We start from the raw sequence: 23,928 nt of genomic DNA, 5'->3' as shown, positions 1-23,928 counted from the left end.
TATATAATGTTAATACATATCATGCTGTATATATAAATGCCTTTATAATATTATCAGCTACTGTCTGCAAGATAAGTAAAATATAACAAAAAAAAATATCATCATTAGTATAATTATAAAGGAGGCTTCATATGTTTGAACATGCTAATCTTAGGAAATATAAAGCTGATTTGACAAATACCTGTGGGTACGTTAGGAAAATAACAAACAAAAGTTTTTTTTCTTATTTCTGTTCAGTTAATTATTATTTACTTTATTGTAGGGATTTGTGCAAGGCCCTGTGTGTAGGTGTCATCGTCAGATATTCTCCCGCCAAAAAGTAAAATTCAGGATTATTGTGTTGCGGTTTGAATGATGAGTGAGCCAGTGTAACTATAGACACAAAGTCATTGTCTATGGGTGGTAGTGATTACCGTCACTGGATAATATATATTGATTTACCTTAATTTTCTTTTATGATTTAAAATTAATTTATATACGTATGTTATAATATTTTAAATTACTTTGTATTTAATATTGTACAATTTGGTTTACTGATTTGGTCTTGGGTCATTATAATTTATTATCTATGATCCATTTTTTCACATGTAGGTACTGTGTAGTATAATTTAATAGCTTGAATGTAATTATGATGGGTACAGTTATCCAGTGTTTTAACTCGAGCCCTGCTAAGGTGTTCTTAATTTAACATTTTTTTTTGTTTAAACCTGTTTTGCGTGCCATTTCAATAACCATAAAATTAAAAGCTTTGACATATTTTTAAACCTCTGTACAATATTATACGTAAAATATTTCCACCATCATAATGAAATATATTTACCTTGTATCTTTATAATAGATAAGTTTTATTGTTTGATAATAAGAATCATACACAGCTACTATAAAACAAATTGACGTAGAACATAATGATACCGTATGGTTTCGTCATTTTCTACTATAATATTTCCAACGCAATGTCTTGTATGGAAATTTAAAACATGACTCATGAAACGAGCAATTGAATATGTAGTTTTTCGTCTATATTGAAGTCTTATTCGATAATAGTGATGCTATTGTTTATTGCAATAAAGGCTGCGTATTTTTTTTTAATTTAGATGTTTCTGTGCCTGCTTGATAATATTCACCCGTATTGCATGTAACATGTAAGGTGTGTTAGGTAATTGTTAAACTTTTTATAATTAGGATTAGTGACAATTTTTAACGTGGTTATCATATAAGGCGATGTATGCTATCTATTCTGTCTTATATAGTTGTGCTTGAAGTTGATGACTTCTCCCAGTACCTGCTCACAAGTAAAACATTTTTTTGGAAATAAATATGATCAATTTCAAAGATTCACAATTGGCGAAGATATACACAGAATAATTGACAAATCCAGAAGGTAACCCGTCTTAACTCTTATTAAAATTTAAGGGATGGATTTTTAAATCCAAAATGAGACGCTCATTTGAGTATTGATGTCCCAAAACCTACCAAACATAAGAAATAAATGAACGAATTGATAATATCCTACTTTAATGAAAAAAGGTTGTTGATTTCAATTATATAGTTAGTGACTGTTTTCTCTCGGGGATTTCATATGTATTCTTCGTAGATAACTTGAAATCAGTCAAAGTCAGGCTAAATTAACATTATAATTAAACAAATACAAGAAGAAGTAAGATATAATTATTTTAAAACAAAACATTACATTTTAATATTTTAGGTTCTTAACAAAAAAGGAATATGTAACTATTTGTATCCTCTATGCGTTCTTAAGCCATTTATTAGTTTATTTTTTTTATTTAATTTTTGAGACAATACTTTGAAGAGTAATAGTAAGTCTGCTTAGGTTTTTGTGATGGTATGTTTGTACATTTATATCAACTTTCTATGTAGATCATTGTTCTATCCGTGTGAAACTCGGTGCCATTCCTAGCTAATAAATAGTGATGCAGGTCAAAAATAAAAAATTAAAATTATCGAAAGTTGTCAAATCATTTATTATATAGTTTCCCAAACTTTTAAGGTTAGTTTTTCGCTCCTAAGGTTCTGAAGTTAAAGTATGAGCTTCCGACACAAGAAAGGAATAACTATCGCTAATATAATTCCCAAATAGCAATCCTAGATTCTTTAGAGTCATGAGTCCTCGCGCACAAGCTTACTTTATTATATTAGTACACTATCCCGGCCTGGTTTCACACAGGCACAATAAGGGTCTACATAGAACTTTTAGATTGTAGAACATAAAAAAATAGATTCATGTTCTTTTCCGAATTGGAACGTTAAAAATATGATATAGTATGCAATGTGGATGTTTGCAATCATAATAAAGCTAAACTTACCTCTTGAATCAGTTTGTTTATTAATTAAAACCGCATTGAAATTTGTTGCGTCGTTTAAAAAATCTAAGCGTGCAGATATTATAATTTTTTCATCTTTTGTGATCGCATTTAAACTGTTACAATAAATAATATCGATTACATTATTAAAATTGTGTTGTTTGTTTAAATAGTTATTGATTCATATTTTTAGAAGACCACCAGTATTCTGTATGAAGTAACTCGAAAGTCACCGTAGATCATGAATGTCAGAATGCTGTTTTATCGTAATTCGGTTGATACGACCAATTCGTAAGTGATATACGAAGTGAATTCTAACAGAATTGCACTGCTATAACTGCATATAACTATTCATTAGTAGCCTTGAATTATCGAGTATTTCCGCAGTTTCTTAAAATCGATTCTACCGATAACACCTGACAAAGAATGTAAGCTAGTTTTTTTAGAGTAATAGGAAATATAAATTTACTGAGAAATATAAGACAAATAAATATGGATAATGAAATCTTATTGTGATAAGAATACTAAATTCGCGTCAACAAATAACTTGATGAGGTAAACTGAATGAAACATAAATATATTATGAGTGTTACTTAATAAATCGTGCATGTCAAAAACTTAAAAGTGTTCAAGTTAATTGCAATACATGGTTTTAATTACTATTATTACAAAATTTATTGCATTCGTTTATTAAATAAGCGTTTGTAATAAAATCTTAAAAACTTGCGGTTAGTTATTGATGTAAATTCCAAAATTGTATATATTTTGCTAAAAAAAATATTGAATAATATAATATAATTGATTGGTGGTTGAATAGACAAAGGTAAGCAAAGAGTAATTACATTGACATTATTATGTAAAAGACGTGCCATTGAACGTTAGTTTAAACAGGTAATAGGACGTATGGGCCTTGACACCCGACGTATGAATGCAGCTTTCTTGTTGACACGGAGTTTGCGCTAAAAATAGTGAGGTAGCACTCGCATCACATTGCAGCTAATGCTGGCTATACTTGGAAGGCCCGGACCGTTAACGATGGGAACCGGCCGGTGGCGCCCGCGCCGGCGGCGCCGCCTGCTTCGGGTATATCGACCCTTCTCTTTTGTTTTTTTATTAGGTATGATGTATTCACTGCGAACATCGCAATGATGAATCACCTTCGCAATATATCATTCCGTTGAATCTTAAGAAAGCTAGTAATGAAAATTGATCGAGGAGTGCTTTTAAATCGAATATGTTAGACTTATAATTGAATATTTCATCGAAAAAAATACCAATTTACGAAAGAGATCTAATTTATGCGAAAGGACCATTAATTAAGTGTTTTTCCTCTACTGCTTTCCTCTTTTGTGTCACGTCGAGATGATAGGCACTCGAGACTTAATGGGGTACTAAGTTAAGAGAAAACGTGATCAAACTCCTGTTTTTCGTTATAGTTTCAAAGTCATGAAACACGTTTTAGTGTTTTTATAATGATTAATAAAGTTATACATTTAAATGTAAATCATATAAAAAGACTGCATGTATTTGTTTAAGTGTATTTTATTATTCGATGACATAATTTAAAGTCCACTGGACAGTTGTATGAATAAAATAATTCGTCCAGTATTTAGAAGCGTGACCTCAAAGCACAATTATAACGGTTCACTGTTACTCGCCTCCGAGAGACCCGATACAACTTTCAATTATTTGCGTATGTCTCCGTCGTACGGACTCGTATGTAGTCTTCATCTTAAGAATAAGCCGCTGCATTCCTATATTTGGCTGGCCCAGATTTTATCTACTTGGCAATGTCAAGGATATTTTTTGCTTAAAATTTCTATCCAAGACTTTTGAGCTTTGAAATTTTTCCATTACTACAATTGGATTTTTTTAGCACACACTTGAGTAACTTCAATTGCTTTCTTTACTGGTAATTATACGATTTTTCTATGAAGTTTTAGAGACAAAAGACTCGTTATTTGCGTTATAAAAACTCCTTCATTATAATTAATATATTACGTATGGGATTGTTCATAGTATTAATCAATGAAATCAGTATATGACAAATACAATTTTAATTCATTTGATATAAGTTTCGATTTGTTTTATTCTTTTTAGACATTGAATCTTTTATATATATATCATCATTATGCTTTATTCCGAATCAGCTTGTAAGTTATTTTTCTGGCAGGTTGGTTTGCCTAAGGGTACTTGAGACATTTTACTTGCTATTTAATAGTAGATACTTAATTTCTTGTACAAATTTTACTCTACAGCCTCGTCATAAAACATATTTTTAACACCTGGTTTACATATTCAAATGTAATTATGATATAACATACAATTTACATTACTATTTATTATGTTTCTTTAATATAGGTCGGTTGGCATACATTTACAAATGGGTCGTTTGATGGTGAGTGGTCACCACTGCCAACAGACTTTGGCACTGCACTAAATCTATACGAACCTTTACCAATCTTAATGCGAATGCGTCACCAATCTTGGAAATAAAGGTGTGATGCCCCTTGTTCCTATTGATATACTGGCTCACTCATTCTTCAAAGTAAACCACAGCAATATATGTGTAATGGTACCAACCCAGCCCGGTTTGCACAAAGCCTTACTACTATGTGGGGTATGAAAAAATTCGGTTTAAAGACATTTATTTCTCATAAAGAACACAAAAGTTCACTTATAATAAGAAATTACAATTATTTTGCCTGAGGGTACATTAAAAAGTCTGCCTTATGAATTGTATACACTGAGGTAAAATGTTGCGGGTAGTTATATTACACAAACATGTTAAGGTAGGGGTTACATTAACTTATAAATAATTTTGCACATATTCCATTACACGTTTTTTGAATATAGGAAAACTCTTGCTATTAATGATTAAGTCTGATAATTTATTATAAATTTGAACTCCTTCAAATAAAATGATTTTCTTTCCATAGTTGGTTCTGGTTTTTGGAAGTTTTAGTTTATTACGTTTCCTAGTGTGGTATGTATGTGTTTTTTTATGAAAGTGTAATTGTGAATGTGTTTTATTTGTTATTATTTTTCTAATCAACATGCAGGTTTTCAAAGTGTATAATTGATTTAAATTAAGAAATTTTGTTTTTTTGTATACTTCAACGGATGGCGTCATATAATCATATTTGTAAAGAACTTTAATAACTTTATTTTGTAAAATTTGTAATGGCTTTACGTTTGACTTCGCAGCAGTTCCCCATATTTCAATAAGATATTCTATATGAGATTTTACTAAAGAATTAATGATGTTATCAAAAAAGGATTACTGCAAATGTTATCCTATGTATACATATACACATACAAATATACGCCTTATATTATTATGCGGATATCGGAGTAAAGATAAATGAGCCGTAGAAAAAAGAACTCTAGTTTTGTATTCATATTTTTTAGAATACTATTTTTATATCAGCAGGAAACAATAATGATTACAATACCTAATGTAAGGTTCGTGAGTAAGTAATTACCTGATTTATGCAAGTGTATAATTTAAGTGTAGTTCTTTATTTAAGAACTTTAGACGAACTGAGTTTGATCACGTCATTGCCAAAGTTACTGAATTGCATTATCTATATATAATTATCTGCATTATTAATCGAACTTTGAATAAAATGTTTTAATATAACGTTATTTTTCTTATGATATAGGTAGACAGGTAAATGGGTTTCTGGTGGTAAGTGATCACTGACGTCCATAGACAATGGCACTGAAAGAAATGTTAATCGTTACTTACATCGCCAATAACCTATAAACCTTGGTAACTAAGATGTTGTATGTCTTGTGCCTGATATAATCAAAATCAAAATCAACTTTATTCAAGTGGGCTTTTACAAGCACTTTTGAATCGTCATTTAACAATTAAGTTAAGCTACCACCGCAACGACTACCGGTTCGGAAAGTAGATTGTACCGAAAAGTCCCGACAAGAAACTTAGTAGCTACTCTTTTTCAACATTTAAAAAATACAATCATATTAGTTAAATTCAATTATATATGTATGTATTGTAATGGATAACTCATCCTTTAAACGAGAACGCAATACTGAGTACTGCTGGTTGGCGGTAGAATATCGTATGAATAAGCGGGGCCTATCCAGACGAGCTTGCACAACATCCTACCACCAAGTCTTTTCGGTATACTTCCATATCGATACTAGGTTTTTTCTACTGCGGGCTAATACTACTAACTTAAAAAGGTTTTGCCGTTCACAATTTTTCTAAAATAACGTTCTCTTCCTTACTTTTATCGTAACTCAGGAACGATACTGTTTATATAGGTTACGAACTCGATTATATTTCGATTCGATTTCGACCGAACTGCAGCTGGATCGCTAGTAGAATAGGAAAACGGCAACGTTTACATAACGATCCTATTCGATTGCGATAGTAAGAATTTTTAGTAGAATTGTCGCTCTGCTTTGGTTACATATATTATTTCTGAAAGTATGACTTATGTTCATCCAGGAGTAACACATGACTACTAGATATACAATTACTATGAATCGAAACTTACATCTAATAACCACAATTACTACAAGTGATTCAAACACTATAGTGAAATCAAAATAATTATTCTTAGTTATTTTTGTTAAATTTATATTAATTTATTTTTTAAATTAGAGGCCAAAGTTATTCCTATAAAATACATATATTCTGAGCACGAAATAAAGTCTATATAGACAATATCGAAATGCTGTTACATACCTAATTCTTGGAATTATTATTGTTTATATTGATGTATAATACAATCTACTGACTGACAATACCATTACACAATTAAAATAATAATGATAGCCTTTAAATTTCTTTTTGCTTAGCAAAGGCTTCCTCTCCCTTCGTGGAGACGGTTAGGGGCATAATTCACCCCGCTGCTACAATGCGTTGTCTCAAATAGTGCGTCGCTTCAAGACAATCTTCTATCAATAGTAAAACAATCTAAGACTTGCTGCCCATCTACCGCATTACACATTTTGAAACTGCGAGTATAATCTCAATGCTGACTTTGTATCAATTTAAAAGTCCTTCGTATTAATTGGTGATAAGATCACAAGTCAGTAGATGACACTGAATCACCGGCTTAACTTCCGTTTAACGACAATATTTTATATTATTTTGTTCCTGTATGTAATTAGGATTTACATATCAGATACATATTCAAATTTATTCACACAATTTTTATTTTTATTTTATTTATTTAATCGATACACCACAGTATTTGAAATATAACACTTAAAACAGGAATACAGAAAAATGACAGATACAACTTCAAACACTTAATAATACAGCATTAATAGTTACGTTAGCCTCCAATAACAATTTTTTAACTCACAATATTGTAGTGTTGCTTATTGAAAATAAAACTTCAAAATCACGAAAGTAATTCACCGCCATTTTATTGTCAATGATTTTTAATTAATGTTATATATTTCACAAAACTATTAAGGTACACAATATTTTTTACTGCAAATATTCTCGTCTATTGCAATAACTATGTATATCAGATCAGTCCTCTACCTTGAGTCCGAAAAAAATAATTAGCACATTACTACTAAATCAATACAAAAATAGATGAAAAAATAGGATGTTTTGACAAAAAAATAAACATTTATTGTGCACTATACTGTGAACACTGACTAAACGATTTAGATATATCAAAAGTAAATAGTAGAAAATAGTATGTCTTAAAAAGACTTACAAAACAGTCCAAGATAGCATGGTATGTCTATGTCTTGGATCTTTTTGAGGCAGAATTTCATGTAGCACGTGAAGAGTACATCACATACCTTTCTCTACCAAGGAAAAGACGATTTTTCGGTCGAATAAACCCATAATCTTATTTATCCAGTCTAACTTCTAGGCTTTATAATTACTTTAAGTTAATCTTATCTTAATGAAGATAACAAATTGAATCGCCAGCTCCATAACGTGTTTCTTGTCAATTGTATGGCAATTATTGCGTTTAACCTCGTTTACAAACTATACTATCGTGGCGATCCTTCAGATTATAATTAAATAAGTTTTTACCATCTTATTTAATTGCATTACATCTTAACATTACCTTACTACTACTACATATTTGACATACATTTCGAATCGTAGATATTTAATAGAGAATTTGTAACCAGAAGTATTCGAACTTTGTGGTTAAAAGGATTTTTCTATTAATGTTACGTCAAACAAAGATGAAGTATGCAACAAATTTCTAGAAAAATGTGTCAACAATATAATTTTCTCATATAAACTACAGTTTCTAAATCAAATTCAAAATTAAGCCAGTGACAAATTAATGCTAAACCAGACAGTATCTCAATGAAAATGGTAAATAGACAGGTGAAAGTAGAATATCGTTTAATATAGAGAATACGCCAAAAATTATTGTTTCCAGGCTCAAAGCCCTAGAAAATACGGGCAAACTGGTTCGTTTTCGTTGCCAACTAAACAAACATCGATGTGTTCTCTTATTATTTGGAATATTTCCAAGGCGCTTGAAAAGAATCCATGTATGGATTTAAGGGTGAATAATTGTTCGTCTATTTTTAATTTAAGCCTAAAATAATAAATGTTTATGTTATAAAGTAAGTATTGCATAATATAATGAAATTAAAGTAACTTTTTGTAACATCATCGCGGCTACACCACTAAACTGTATTAGATTAAATATTTCCCCTTAGATTTTATGAAGATAAGGTTGTTGACCTACATTTTAACGATTACGTTGGTATTTTTGTACAAGGAACTATGTCGAACACTACAAATATTTTCTCATACTTGACCCTGAGAAAACATTTTGACTAACAAGCGCAGATACACGCCACAACGACAAAGAGAGAAATGTGTATATTCAAAAATGTATTCAATCGTAGTTAAAAGGTTTTAAATTTAATCGTTATTATTACTATGATTACGTCTTACACTTAACTATTTCAAAATGATATAGAAACAGTACGATGTTTAAATTATTCATTGAAATATATTGGCCGATGCAGCATGCGATGCGCTCGGCGCACGAGCGCTTCGATCGTGAGTCGCGTGACGAGATCGAAATGATCTCACAGACATCGGAGGAGCGGCATCTGACTTGCGCGATACTAGCCTGGCAGCAGCTCGGACACAAGGACACTGACAGCCTTTATCAGTAAGATTTTATAACACATAGACGAGTCACAATTTTTACACACTACAGCAACTGATAAAAATTTATTATCTTAGCTGTGATGAATATGGTTACGTAGTTTATTAGTTAGATTATAATTAGTACATCGAAATTGCTTATTCACTACTGGTATTCCATATTTACGTCAATTGTTATCTTTCTAAGAATCCTTAGGGTTATAAAGTTGCAGATCTGAATGAGGGACCAACAATGCTCATAAGTTTTCTACTATGAAGTTTTCAGTAAGAACTCGAGGTTTAGCACAATTTTAGTATCTAAAATATCACTTTAAGCTGAGGGTCCATCACCTTAACTGTTTTTGGTTGTTGTATTTATTGTCCTATTGGGTTTATAAGATTGAGAGGAAATCAAGTAGAGACTGCAATTGTCTTACGTACATGTTTGTTCACTGCATTCGTTCTGTGTTGCCTTAGTCTCCCTTGAGGACAAACGCCGTAGCCGAAATCATGTAGTAGGTCATCAGCATCATTATAGACAATTATAATAAAAATGTGGGAGTGAGTGAGAGAAATCAAGAGTTATTGTGAATATAATTTACTATCACACATCGATAGACTTCATAATTAATATCAAATTTCTAAAATGTTGACAAAATTACTTATTTAAAAAAAAACTGAGTCATTGTCTTTATAAGCCTTTTTTTTCGTATCAGTGTTTACAAACAAACACCTTCCTTTATTTTATTTGAAGAGCAGAAAGATATGCTATCTGTTGCAATACATATTTAATAATGATCACGGGTTAAATTAAAGCAGTCCAAACGTAAATAACGATATTTTTTAAAAGCGTACTATATGCAAGAGTACTCGTTATGACCGGGAGATATAACATCACGGCGGACCCTTATAAACGGGAAAAGGGTCATAAGTGCCGTCAAATACAATGAACATAATTAAAGGTTATTATTACGCTCTGTTTGTGGATGACAATTATAAAGCATTGTAACAGATTATACTTTGAAGATGATCTCATGAATAATTATAATCATTAAAATATATTTTTTTCTAATTATATAAAACTCATATGTTTTCAATACGTTGACGTTTTTTCCTTTTATTCACAATTAATAATATCGATACTCTAATAGTGATAATCGATATTTAATTGATGCGGGATGATTAGTTTTCATTGATTTCTGAGGAGTTATTGATTATTTTTAGCTTTGTAATTAACAAGCCTCTGAATAATGTCACGGTAAGATACAATTGCGACTCTTGATGCTAAGATACGCGGGCGGTTGTGTAATCTTATAACGAGGCGTTATTCCAACTTTGTCTCTGGATTTTTCATTGCCAATTAAATTATAATAAACGTAATACTTTACTATTAAATTTGACGCAATGTAAGTTGTTCGGATTATATTATCTTATTTAAATATACATATGTATTATTTAAACATTTTTAACAAGTCGAAATGATAACGCGAGCTCTGTACAAATATTTGCAGCGTACATTCAAAAATCTTTTTATAAAATTTAAAGTCATTAATTAATAATATTCGATTCAGCTATTGTTCGTTATTTATTTATATCTTAACAGTTTATTAGATACTAGTGGTGGCCAGTAAGAGGCCTCTCTAATATCGAATATTTGTTAGATGCTCATCTATGTCTTGTGCTCTTCAAAATGATACCATAACCAATTCTCATGTGCAGCTATCGTGCCATGATCACTGGGACTAAACTCTGCTTATGCTATTTATATATGTCACAGTAAGATTACAAAATTCCTTAGATTACAATCGAGACAGATTGTAATCTGTCGAAATATTGTAAACTCTGAAGTATAATTGAAATTTAACGAATTATTTTTCGCTATATTGTAATCTATCGAACTAAAACTGTCAGATTATAATCTAACCCTATATAAAATTGAAGCTATATAATTCTATGTTTTATATCTGTGGGGTGTCCCGTAAAGGCTATATTTTTTAAATTATATATTAAAATGCCTTTTATTTTGAATATTATGTAATAGGGATTTTAATTTATTACTCATACCAAATATGAAAAGGACAAGTCACTTTTTAATACAGTATAGTAATGACATTGTAATATGTTATGTACATATTATATATTTTTGTAGATTCATCGAACAAAATCGTAATAAACCCGTTCAAAAAACTACCGAGAATTTAAATAACGTGAATATTGATTCTGTCAACAACACAAATGTATCATCGATGTCGACGAAGGATTTGTACATCGAACAGCCAATATATTCTAAAGACATTGACTCCAAGAGTTTTGACGTCAAATCACAAATGGGACCCGTGGTCAAGTTGCCAAGAGAAACGAAAATTATTATGCGCATGGAGAGCACACCTTGTTCACGTCATAATGCTAAGAAAACGCCGAAAAGTTCAAAAGACATAATTAATAAAATAGACGCTGTGAGTAATTGTGATTAAATCGCGAACGAGTTATTAATTTAATTAGTCTACTCTGGTGGAATAACTGTGGTAAACTGTCTAGGCAGTATTATATTCATCTATACGTATAATAAAATTGGAGTGTTTGTTTGTAATATTAAAATAGCCCTTTTTTACTCAATGCATATTTATGTATACACGGTACACCAAAATAACATTTTTACAATGTTTGTCGGTCTGTCCGATTTTGACGATATATATACTGGCAGATAACTGATATAATAAGCAGTAACTTAGGCTACAATCATATATTTTTTTGTTAAATTCAAACGCATACAAGGTCGCGGGCATAGCTTGTGCTATATAATATTTAGTTAAAGTAAAAATATCGCTCGGACTAGAGTCTATAGATTGCAACATAACGAGAACAAATAATCCAGTGATGTTTTATAAGGTAATATGATTAAGTTATGTTGGCTAGGCGTGCTGTATGGATTCGGCTTGTGTGCAACGCTTAGCAGAATTGGACACAGCGGTGTGCGAGCTGAGAAATCGAGCGGCGAAACTCGCTCGTCGTGAAGCTGAACGGGTTGAACTGCTGGAACGTGCTGAAGCCGCTTGGAAAGACTTGGAACTTGGATACCAACGTCGTCTCAGATTAGCGCTAGAGAAAGAAGACGATACGACTAAACAAGTTAGAAAATCATAACACATTTTTGCCTATAAACTTCACATTAAGTACCATAAAATATATAATGAAATGTTCCTTTTATGTGTCGTACACTGATATGTTTACCATAGCCTTAAATTACTTGTGTCGGAACTTTAATGAAAACCGGCTGTCTCTGCTAGAACCAAACCTTGGCATTTATGCGTCTTCCGTGACTTGATGATTGTGTTATTGTTTATCTAGATGCCATATAAATATGATATAGTTGTATAGAGTTGATACAATTAAAACGTTGGTATTTCAGATACAAAAGACGATAGATGAGCGCAACGGCTACAAAAACGCTTGCGTAGAATTGGCCAAGAATGTAAAAGACCTCGCACTGGTTGCTGAGGAGGATCGAGATAAACTAACGTTGGTCGAAAGGGATTTGTGTAATCTCGCTTGCGTGCGTTTGCAGCTGAGCGAAGAGGCAGCGCGAGGTGATAGTGCCCTAGCGGAACAGCTTTGCAAAGCAGCTCAGATGGATCGAGAACTTCAAGTAATATACAAATTTAGACAATTGTAACAGCTTTAAAGAATTGCAATTTCAAGTATTGAAATATGTTATTCTGGCATTACATGCATTTAGAAAAACAGCGACTCCATATGAAGTAAACTATAAATTTTTAGTAATGCCGTACAAATTATATACATTAAAGAACTCCTCAAGGCCTTCAAAAACAGCTGAACTAATTTCTCATTTAAGTGCATATCGTGAGTAACAATTACAACAAACTATTTAATGTAATTTATTTATTTCACAAAATTGAGTAATACGAAGCAACTATAAATTATATATTCTGGATAAAGAAGTATTGGTGTATATTCCTGCGTCGATAACCGATCCACTAGATCCGATATAAACCGTTAATGGGGTAAGAGCTCACTTGCGGAAGTTATCAAACCTGCTAAATATTACTGAGCACGTGTGCAACACCTTTATGGTGCTGTCATATTAATGTGACCCTTCATGGGTCGGTTATTAATAGATGGCATTAGTAGGATTTTAAATCGCGCTATAGATGTTTTCTTTTTTTTACAATATGTAAAGCCATGTTCCAAATAAAAATTGAGTTTCCTGGATCAAGAGTACTTTCATTCGTCAACTAACAGTCATATCGCGCTGAACATTAGTAGGTTAAAGAGCAGGCGAAAAATAAAAATTACTAGAGGCAAGGGTATGTTAACAGACTGTAGCCCTTTCCAATATAATTAGGAGTAAAGATAGATAAACTTTGATGAATATGACATTTACTGTGAGTTCTTCTCTGTAACATAATACAAAGGATTTTAATTTACTCTTTAAGATCTATTTGTGACCAAATCAACAAAGATTCGCACAGATTAATCATATTTTCCTATATAAATGTTGGCCGAATAAATTTCTTGTTTACTTTTTAGTTATTTATTTCTTAATAGAAAAGTAAAAAAAAATCTTATATGTTAAACATTAAACATAAATTAATATGTCCAAATTAATAATTATAAGTGAAACTAACCAAAGGTGTTTCTATCTGTGTTTCGTTTGTTTTTTTACTTTTCTTAAGCTAAGTTTACTAGTTAAACTCTACTGTTAATTTAAGGACAAAGTTGTTTATTGTTGTTTTGTATATTTTTTTCCTTTTTTAATTGGAATGGTATATAAAATCAATGATGAAAACCATTCAATAATACTTCTTAAATCAATCAATTAAATTATATTTTCTAAAACAGTTTAAAGAAGATCAGGCTCGTAGAAAAGTAACAGCTCTGGATAGCGAGATACAGTCCGCACAATGTTTATCGCACGAAGCAGAAATAGCACTGCACGGAGAGCTGAAAATGCTCAAGGAACAGATAACACAAGTTTCGAATCAGCTTTTATCTGCAGAGTCTGAGGTTAACCAAATTAAATCGCAGGTAAATTTAAAAAGCAGAAAACAAAAGCAGATTATTATTACATAAGTAATGAAACAGCACAAGCAAGCTTAACACAAATAATTAATTCCGCGTCATCGTGTTACCAAAAAATTTTACCTTTTAAATAATGTCATTGCTGTTTAACATACATGTTTAGTTAGTTTATCACTTCCCTAATAATGTATGTTTAGAAATTATAGACGTAACTTGTTTAATCTGCATCTATGTGGGACTTAACAACGAGTCAAATGACACGCTTTACACACCTATTTCCGATTAGTTTCGTATTGAGCAGATATAAATATTGACATTACAGCTCACATTTAAATGATAGCAAAAAAGTAACAAATTAGCTATGTATGAGTTAAATACGCGTTTAAAAGAAGAACAATTTTTGGCACAATAATTATTACTAACAGTTATATTCTGTTACATTTAAATCTATTAGAAGCGTTTTATACATTCTCTGGTCAATTATACAACCTTACACACAAGCGTCGAAGGATACATTTTGAAGTCATTAAAACAGGCTTACAATATTATGTATTGCACAATAATAAACTTTGACACTTTTAAAAATAGTACAAATGTTATAGATCGAAGAATTACGAACAGAAAGAGAAGGTTTATTGGAAGATCTAGAGGGATGCAAGGCAATGTGCGACAATCGCATGATGGCGAAAGTTAATGAGTTGAAGCAGAAGAGAGAGGATCTAATACAACTTAAGGAGAAAGTGATTGAATGCAAATGCAAAATTCCTCAGGATGAAGCAATAGAAGTGAAGCGAACTCCTTCTCTCGCTGCCCTCTGTCAATGCTCGTCTGAGGAAAAGCAACTCGTACATATTGTTTTTATTTCTATTATATCTAGGCTAAGTAACATTTAGTTTTATAGGATCTTTGAGTGTGCTGTTTTGTTGTTACTAGTTCAAAAGTTATTTGGAAATTAAATATATCCAACAGAACATATGTTTCAGGATACGTGCTCATGTACTTCAATTCGTACTCAACTCTTATCTAGCTTACTCTCAGATTTATTCGGAGGACTCCAGTCGGAGTTAGGTGGAGCAGGATCAACAATGCCTTGCCAGTTACTGAAATGCCTAGAAGATAAGCATAACTGGGACCGTTCTAGTGTTGTTAAATCAAACCTACGAAATTTCTTCGAGCAATTACTCGTTGGAGAGTTAGATATTGCTATTGCTACGTCTATTGAGAAATATCACGCAAAAGTTAGTTTATTACGTACCTTAAATAGGATTAATTAGTACACTCTAGTAATACAAATTAAAAATGATTTTTTAGGTTTGTCTTAAAACTTTTAACAATTAATATTTATTTATACTACAGTGGATTGGGAAAAGTTGCGCGGATCGATCCCAATTAATGTCTTATAGTGTGAATGCAAGCGATTCCTGGCAGGAGCAAAACATAGAGCGTCGAGCACAGAAAATAGCTACGAAACTTGCAGAACAACTCTTTAATGAGAGAGCTGATCAAATTACAAAAAGAGCTAAAGAAATCATGGCTACAGGACCACCTCCCTGTGAATGTCGGCCACAGTGTAAGTGAGGAACACTTTTATTCATGTGTAATATTTTAACTGTCTTTATTACTTGTATTGTTCACTTACTCTTAACGAACGTTTTCTTCATAACATTCAATGTTTATCAATCTTTCCTTGTACTCTTGCATTAAACATAAGCGTTCAATTGTGATTATTACCTTTTGTAGTAAGTAATTACTAGTGATATGTTTCGTTAGTAATCTAGAAGGAATGAAAATGTAGATGTTTCTACAATAACTTTAGTTTTATTATGAAGCGCAGACAATTCTTTGGATGCTCATTAATAATTTATATTGCGTGAAGTGATTAATCTGAATCTCAGTTTTGTATTTTTCTCGCATATTTCTGAGATACTGCGACGGATTTTATTTATGTTTATTTATTTATCTTTTTTGCTGTTATTGTCGCATTGAAAAATCCATTGCATTGTGTTAAAATAGTTAATGTTTATATATATTTTTTTATTTTTTATATTATGATCCACTAATTTAAGTTCGCGTAACAGCAATTGAGAGGGTTATGCTCGGAGTTTCTTTGAAGGATCAAATCCCAGATGTAGCGATCCGACATAGAACTAAAATTACCGATGTAGCCCAAAGTTTTATTAAGCTGAAGTGGCAGTAAAACAATTCATATCTAAAATTGACTGTAAAAGAGTTTCTTATTTGTATATTTTATTTGGATTTTCAGTTTTAGAATTGTTTTGTTTTTGTTGTATCACAATTTTGTTTTTGATGCCGATCTAAAGCACTTTGTACACACAAATCTTGGAGTAGACTTACTATTTGTTGATTTCTATGTTGAATATATATAAATTTAACTGCACTTTATTCACATGTACTGTAATTGGTGGAAAAGAGAAACTACTGAGTTTCTTGCTAGTTCTACTGGTTAGAATCTACTTAACGAACCGTTGGTAGTTTTACATTAAATTAAACAAGCTATACATGAAATAATACTTTGATTTGATTGATGATTTTAATATACTCTGTCACTATATTTTTACAATTCTTCTGTCTTTCATGTTATAAGAATAAATTTAAATCAGATAAATGGGTTTATGTTAATTTAATAATTGTTTATGTCCATTATTACAGCAGCAGTATATCAGTGTCTCGTTAAAAGACCGAATACGACGCAAATTGCTCGAAAACAAACGGAAATCCCCCCACATTACTTTAAACGAACATTACAAGATGTCACTCAACTTAAGGTTCAACTTGAGGATCTTAGGAAGGTATTAACCTGAAAGAGTTAGTAGTAGTGGTATTTTATAAGACTCATCAGTCAAAATCACTAATTAAAGAATTATTTAATTTTAAGGACTCAGTCAAAAAGGAAGATCTACGGTTAATGGAAGGGAAAATAGCAAGAATAGTCAAACGAGTTTCGGTTAGTAAGTACGGTATAAGCATAAGCCATCGAGACCAATATATGCAATTATTGGTATTAAAACATGTTAGGGATTGCCCTAAAGATATTAGTTACTTTTTAATATTTATTTAAACACTGTTTTGCATAGTATCAATATTGATAAATGTAAAATCAAATATAATGTTGAGAATTTATTTAAAGCTAAAGCCTTAAACAATGATTAATAAATAAATTTACAAAATACGCTTTTGTATTTTTTATCTATTAAAAAAGGCCATTATAACAAATAAGATATTTCTTAAAGTAAATAATGTATAATATATTACTTGATATCTTTATCGATGTTATGCGTTGTTGCTTAAGTTTATTTTTGATTGCAGAAACAGAACAGTATTCCATTAACAAACAAAAAAATTAAACGTATCAAGGAAGCCGATGAAAAAATTAATGAGATTCCAAAGAAACCAACTCAAAATGGCAAACATTTAGGACAAATAGATATTCCTGAAAATAAGGTGTCTTGTAGTATAAAACAAAATATTAATAAGTCTTATCAAAATGGAGGTCTAGAGAATAAAAAGAAAAAAATATTAAAAAATATTGAACAGTCATTTGCTGTAAATTTATGCTTATGTGGAACAAGAGATAACTCGATGCAAGATCCTCCGCAGAAAGATAACATGCAACAAAATATATCAAAGAATAAAATGGAAACCATACCTAGTTACCAAATATCACAAATGTCACCAGAAGATGCAGATACTCAAGTGAATCAATTTTCAACACAGACTAGTTGTCCGAGTGGATGTGTTTGTTTTCATAGAGTTCCGTCTAATACTTCAATTGAAAAACTTTTGGAAACTTTGTTAAACAGAAAAGGAGACAAAAATGACGTAAACTATAAATCGATACTATACAACCAAAGTAAAGAAAATCAAACAAATGACAACAAACTTAGTGATCATTTAAAGAAAAATATTAAACAAAATAAGTCGTCGGTACATTTAACAGCTGACGGAATAGACAAAATATTACTAGATAATAATATTCCACCTACCTATACTTGTCCTCTTGTACCGGAATGTTATTCTCATAAAGATGGCAATGATAAGGGTACGGATTACGATGTTTTGCCGAATACAACTGATTCTGAATACATTGGAGCAGTTAATTTAGATAAGAGTAATGATAATTCTTTTAAATATACAGACCATAATTATAACCAACTAAAATATGGTGACGGACCAAATGTATATATGAAAACATCTGAAGTAATCAAACCAGATCAGACTAATAAAACACAAACTCCAACCAATTGTAAACTTGATTTCAAAAAGGAATCACAAGTCTATTCGGTGCAGGGCGGTTCAAGATTCAAAACTGTTGACAAAGAATTACCAAACATTAATCAAAATAAAAAAGTAGAAGATTTAGAAGAATGTGGAAATTCGTTTGTTGGAGATGTTTTAAAAAAATCAGATTTATTATCGGAAGATGGCGATTATTATGTAAAATTTTTGGGTGTTACGCTTACAAATTTTGTTAAAACTGCTAAAGAAAGTAATGAAACTAATACAATTTCCACTTTTACTAACCCCGGTAAAGATAGCCCCAATACTTTAGAAGTAAAAAATCAGATAAATTCTTCATTACAATATTCATCAAGTAAAAATAACTCGAAAATCTCAGATATAGTATCTAATGATAAAAAAGGAGTCTTAAAAAATACACCAGACATAATAAATGACGATCAAACAAAATGTGTTTGTTGTAACAAGGACGATTTTAAAGACTTAGAGTTAAATGCTTTTAATTTACTTGAAGAGCATTTAAAAGAAAAATTAGTAGAATTTCAACGTTCTTCGTATAAATCAGAACGTATTACAGCTGAAGAACAAAAAACACTATTTTCAAACATTTTAACTAAAGTTAAGGAAGTAGTTTCAGAAAATACAAATCGATTGAGTTGTAAATGTATGGGAGTTAACGTCAATGAAGAAAGTTGGAAAAGAGCTTATTGTTTGTTACAAGAATACTTAAAGGTCAAAATGAAGCGAGCTCAGTGTTATTGTGTTAATAACGATAGTAGCATAGAAAACATTTTACCTGCTATTATGGATAAGGTTTCTAATTTGATTGATAATGATTTTCAGCGTTTAAAAGATAAATGCAAATGTATAAACGAAAAAAGTATCGGAAATGTTTTTTTAAAAAACTCAAAAGAACAGATGACTGAATCAATATTACAATATAATGACATGGATGTTCAGTTTGATATTAGTAAAACAAGTAACGACCATGCAAATAATTTGGAAGATACTTCTGTTCAGGCATTTTCTATTCATGTTGATAATAAATCGTGTGAGGCGTGTGAGTACAACAATTTTCAAAAAAATAATACAGCTGAGAAAAAAGTTTCTTGTGAATTTAAAAGTGCCTACATAAATGATTGCAAATGTCGATACACCCTTAGTGAACCATGTTATTTAGATTTTAATGCGACTGCCAATCAACCAATACTAACTAATAATATAAAACTTAAATGTAATAAATTACAGGCAATGGAAATAAGCAATGACACACCGGTTAGTATATCATCAAATTTGGTAAAAAAACAACTGGAAGTACCTAAGAACACAGACACCAAAGTGGCAGATCCAATATGCACAAAACAGTGTAGTAGAAATAAATCAAGTAGTTCGTGTGTTCGCCTAAGTGACGTTTGTCATTGCAATAAATCCACAGAGGAAACGATATTCAAGTCATTACAAGAAAACCCATCCAACAATTTATTGTTTATCATGCATAAAATACCCACTCGTATACGATCAGAGCATCTTTATGTAAATAAAAGCACTGGTAGTGCTTGTGTGAAGAAAGATTTAACAAATTCTTGTGATGTTGAAACAATCACTGCTAATAACGAAGAAGAAATTGTCCTGAAATATTCAAAGGAATCGTGCTGCGTGACAGATACTTCAAACAACACTAGCTTAAGTAATGTCACCAAACATAAGAAAGATTCATCAAATTATGATTGTAATGCGCGACCATTTGACGATAACGAATATGTAGAAACAGATTATGAATTAAACAAAAATTCGCTTTACGATTCGTTGTATCTTCCCACTGATCGAATTTCTCTGTATAAAAAATATAATGACGACAAAGATAGCAACGCAAAGAACCCAGAAACTTGTAACTGTAAAGTGGTACCCATTTGTCACGTAAAAATGTTAGTGGAGAGTATTGAACAAAAACTGGTTCAATCAAAGTGCATTTGTGATTCTTTAAGCTCTCGAGTTTGTCCAATTCATGCAAAGGAAGAATTTTATTTTAATTAGGCCTTACACAGTTTTTTTTAAATTGATGTCTTCTTTATCATCAAAATATTTTATGTATTATTTAATATGTAATAAATAGTAAAGCATATTACGTTTATTTGATTTTTCGATATTGTTATAAATCGACAAAGATTAAGAGAATTAATATCGCCTAATTTTCACAGTATAAATAAAATTGTGTGTGATACGAAATTGATTGTCACTGTTATCAGTTGGTAAATAGATTAGTCAGTAGTCTGTTATGTATGAAACGTGTGTTCAAACGGATAACAGAGTTAATGTTGAAATAATAACATCATAAATAAAAAGTGCCGATATCGATTAAAAAAATATATAAATGGACAGTGACAAAAATACTGTCAAAATGGAAGAAAAATCAGGTGTAGAAAAAAAAAGAAATAAACCAAATATAATATCGAGACTGTTTATTTGTTGGATTTGTCCAGTTCTTTTTAAAGGAAATAAAAGGGACATACAAGAAAATGATCTTATAATTCCCAGCAAGCAATATGATTCTGACAGGCTTGGAGGAAAATTGGAAAGGTAAGGATTTTTTATTTGCAGTAGTTTCTTTAATCATAATATTGTTTTTACAGTTCTTTTTCTTCTTTACTTTCCCACTTTTAATTCATATTATATTTATTGATTAACATGTGGTTGTACAATAGCGAATAAAGGCTTATGATAGTAATTTTATTTAGATATTGGCTAGAGGATTACGATAGAGCTCTGAGGGAGAATCGTAAGCCGTCACTTTGGAAAGCACTTGTAAAGGCGTATTGGATAGCATATCTTCCTGGAGCATTTCTTCTTTTGATCAATGCAACAGCCAGGTATTTCCACGGAAACTTTCATTTTATAATTTTATTTGACATTTTATAAAAATAATGAAATCGTTGTTTCATATAATAATTATCTTAAACAGGACTGTTCAACCTTTACTTTTTTCTGAGCTTCTATCTTACTGGTCTGCTAATGCAAGTCAAGCTATAACAAGAAAAGAAGCTGGTTTTTATGCGATTGGAATGTTAGCGCTAAATTTAATCGGCGCTTTAAGTCAGCATCATAACAGCTTGTTTGTGACTCGATTTAGTTTAAAAATGAAAGTGGCGGTTTCATCTCTAATATATAGAAAGGTAAGTCCATGAATGGTACGATGATAGACGATGATGATATGATATTATTAAAATAGAATTACGTATTCTGTAGATACTGCGAATGAACCAGTTGTCTATTTCGGAAGTGGCAGCAGGAAAATTGGTGAATATACTATCAAATGATGTGGCTCGTTTTGATATGGCATTCATGTTTCTGCATTATTTATGGTTGGTCCCAGTGCAATTAGCTATCGTGATGTACTTTTTGTATGGAGCCGGTGGATATGCGCCGTACGTTGGACTTTTTGGTGTCGTACTTCTAGTTCTACCAATTCAAGGTACCTTTGATTATTTAATAATTAAAGTAATATAATGTTATACATCTTTTAAATTTGTTGTATAATTCCAGCTGGTCTTACAAAACTAACGGCTGTTATTAGACGGAGCGTAGCACAAAGAACTGACAAACGAATTAAGTTAATGAGTGAAATTATAAATGGAATTCAGGTGAATTAAATGTAAATGTAAAATGAAAGGTTAAGAGTACTGTTAGAATTTTTAATAACTTGCACAAACTCTTCTCCATGCAGGTTATTAAAATGTATGCCTGGGAGAAGTCGTTTCAGCACGTTGTGAAAGTGGCACGTGCGTTTGAACTCGCCGCGCTTCAGAAGTCGATTTTCGTTCGCAGCGTCTTCTTAGGATTCATGATGTTCGCAGAGCGCAGTACTCTGTTCCTTACGGCGTTGACATTCATTCTTTCGGGCAATTTACTAAGAGCTGATACGGTAACTCCTATTTTTTTTTGTAGATAATTTAATAAATTACAAAATATTCATTCATGATTTTGAAACTGATTTTTATGAGTTATGCTTTGATTTCAGATATATCCTATCAAAGTATTTCTTGGGATTGTCCAGATGAATTTGACGTTTATTTTACCGCTTGCAATTGCAAGTCTCTCAGAATTAAAAGTATCTTTAGTGCGTATACAGAATGTATTAATAATGGGTAAGTATATATATCTGTATAGATGATGCTCTATGACCAATACGTTCTTGAAATTCGATTAAAATTAGTTTGGTAATTCATATAATTTCGTGTATCTTTCCTAACTTAGATGAAAGAGAAGATTTATCACTGTTAAAGAAACCTACAACAACGATTGTCCCAGTCGACTTTAACGGAAAAATGACGACGATGGATTCAAACTCTATAGTAGCACGAAAATATTCCTCAAAAGAAAATTTCAGACCTTCCATTGGTAAAAAATTATTTTAAACATTATTTATGATTTTGAAACATATCTGAATATATTTAAATAATAAGTTTAAAACTGCTTTTGTCAACTATAAAAATCATCGATTTTAAAAGTGTTTAATAATTATATCACAAGTCCTTATATACTTATATAGGTAGGTGAACGCTTTGAATCGTAATCTTTATTAGAGAATATAAAAAATTGCTTGGCGTTTCCACTAACCTGATTTTATTCGCTGAACTCAGTAAGCCCTTAAAATATCTGTATGAAGGAGCTTGGGACAAAAGTTTTTTTTTCAACAACAACAACAGCAGCCTATAAATTCCCACTGCTGGGATAAAGGCCTCCTCTCCCTTTGAGGAGAAGGTTTGGAACATATTTCACCACGCTGTTCCAATGCACATGTGGCTTGGTTGAATGCATTGTGGGTTGGTGGAATACACATGTGGCAGAATTTCTTTGAAACTTGTCACATGCAGTTTTCAAAAAGACAAATTAAGCACATAAAATAGCGGTGCTTGCCTGGTTTCGAACCCGCAATCATCGGTTAAGATGCACGCGTTCTAACCACTAAGCCATCTCGACTTTTTCTTTTGCAATTTATATTATTGTTTTATAGTCAGTCCACGTACTTCAGTAGCAGGCGAAACCCTAGTCGAATTGACTGGTGTGAGTGCTTCATGGGATCCGTCTAAAAATCCCGAAGATATGACACTTAAAAACATAACTATGCACTTAAGGAAGGGGAAGCTATGTGCTATTATAGGAGCTGTTGGATCAGGGAAGGTGATG

General features: G+C 31.3%; 1 protein-coding gene across 1 annotated transcript in view; it reads left to right on the top strand.

Annotated features, from left to right (window-relative positions):
- Window positions 1-8,580: 8,580 nt before the first annotated feature.
- The window catches only part of LOC124540463, a 47,587-nt gene continuing 32,239 nt past the window's right edge, over window positions 8,581-23,928 (top strand). Inside the window, exons 1-22 of the mRNA XM_047118065.1 lie at window positions 8,581-8,655; window positions 8,723-8,851; window positions 9,324-9,472; window positions 11,597-11,903; window positions 12,364-12,576; window positions 12,857-13,093; window positions 14,308-14,493; window positions 15,090-15,332; window positions 15,471-15,725; window positions 15,844-16,057; window positions 17,158-17,297; window positions 17,384-17,452; window positions 17,815-20,775; window positions 21,116-21,321; window positions 21,480-21,611; window positions 21,704-21,914; window positions 21,988-22,213; window positions 22,285-22,382; window positions 22,466-22,663; window positions 22,760-22,886; window positions 22,996-23,139; window positions 23,756-23,922. Of these exons, the coding sequence (XP_046974021.1) occupies window positions 8,647-8,655; window positions 8,723-8,851; window positions 9,324-9,472; window positions 11,597-11,903; window positions 12,364-12,576; window positions 12,857-13,093; window positions 14,308-14,493; window positions 15,090-15,332; window positions 15,471-15,725; window positions 15,844-16,057; window positions 17,158-17,297; window positions 17,384-17,452; window positions 17,815-20,775; window positions 21,116-21,321; window positions 21,480-21,611; window positions 21,704-21,914; window positions 21,988-22,213; window positions 22,285-22,382; window positions 22,466-22,663; window positions 22,760-22,886; window positions 22,996-23,139; window positions 23,756-23,922 (6,621 nt within the window). The 5' untranslated portion in view covers window positions 8,581-8,646. The remainder of the gene's footprint in view (window positions 8,656-8,722; window positions 8,852-9,323; window positions 9,473-11,596; window positions 11,904-12,363; window positions 12,577-12,856; window positions 13,094-14,307; window positions 14,494-15,089; window positions 15,333-15,470; window positions 15,726-15,843; window positions 16,058-17,157; window positions 17,298-17,383; window positions 17,453-17,814; window positions 20,776-21,115; window positions 21,322-21,479; window positions 21,612-21,703; window positions 21,915-21,987; window positions 22,214-22,284; window positions 22,383-22,465; window positions 22,664-22,759; window positions 22,887-22,995; window positions 23,140-23,755; window positions 23,923-23,928) is intronic.

Source organism: Vanessa cardui, chromosome 2, assembly GCF_905220365.1.
Source record: "Vanessa cardui chromosome 2, ilVanCard2.1, whole genome shotgun sequence".
Taxonomy (NCBI): domain Eukaryota; kingdom Metazoa; phylum Arthropoda; class Insecta; order Lepidoptera; family Nymphalidae; genus Vanessa; species Vanessa cardui.
The sequence above is the reverse complement of the archived record's forward strand: the minus strand, read 5'-3'. Positions and strand labels throughout refer to the sequence as shown.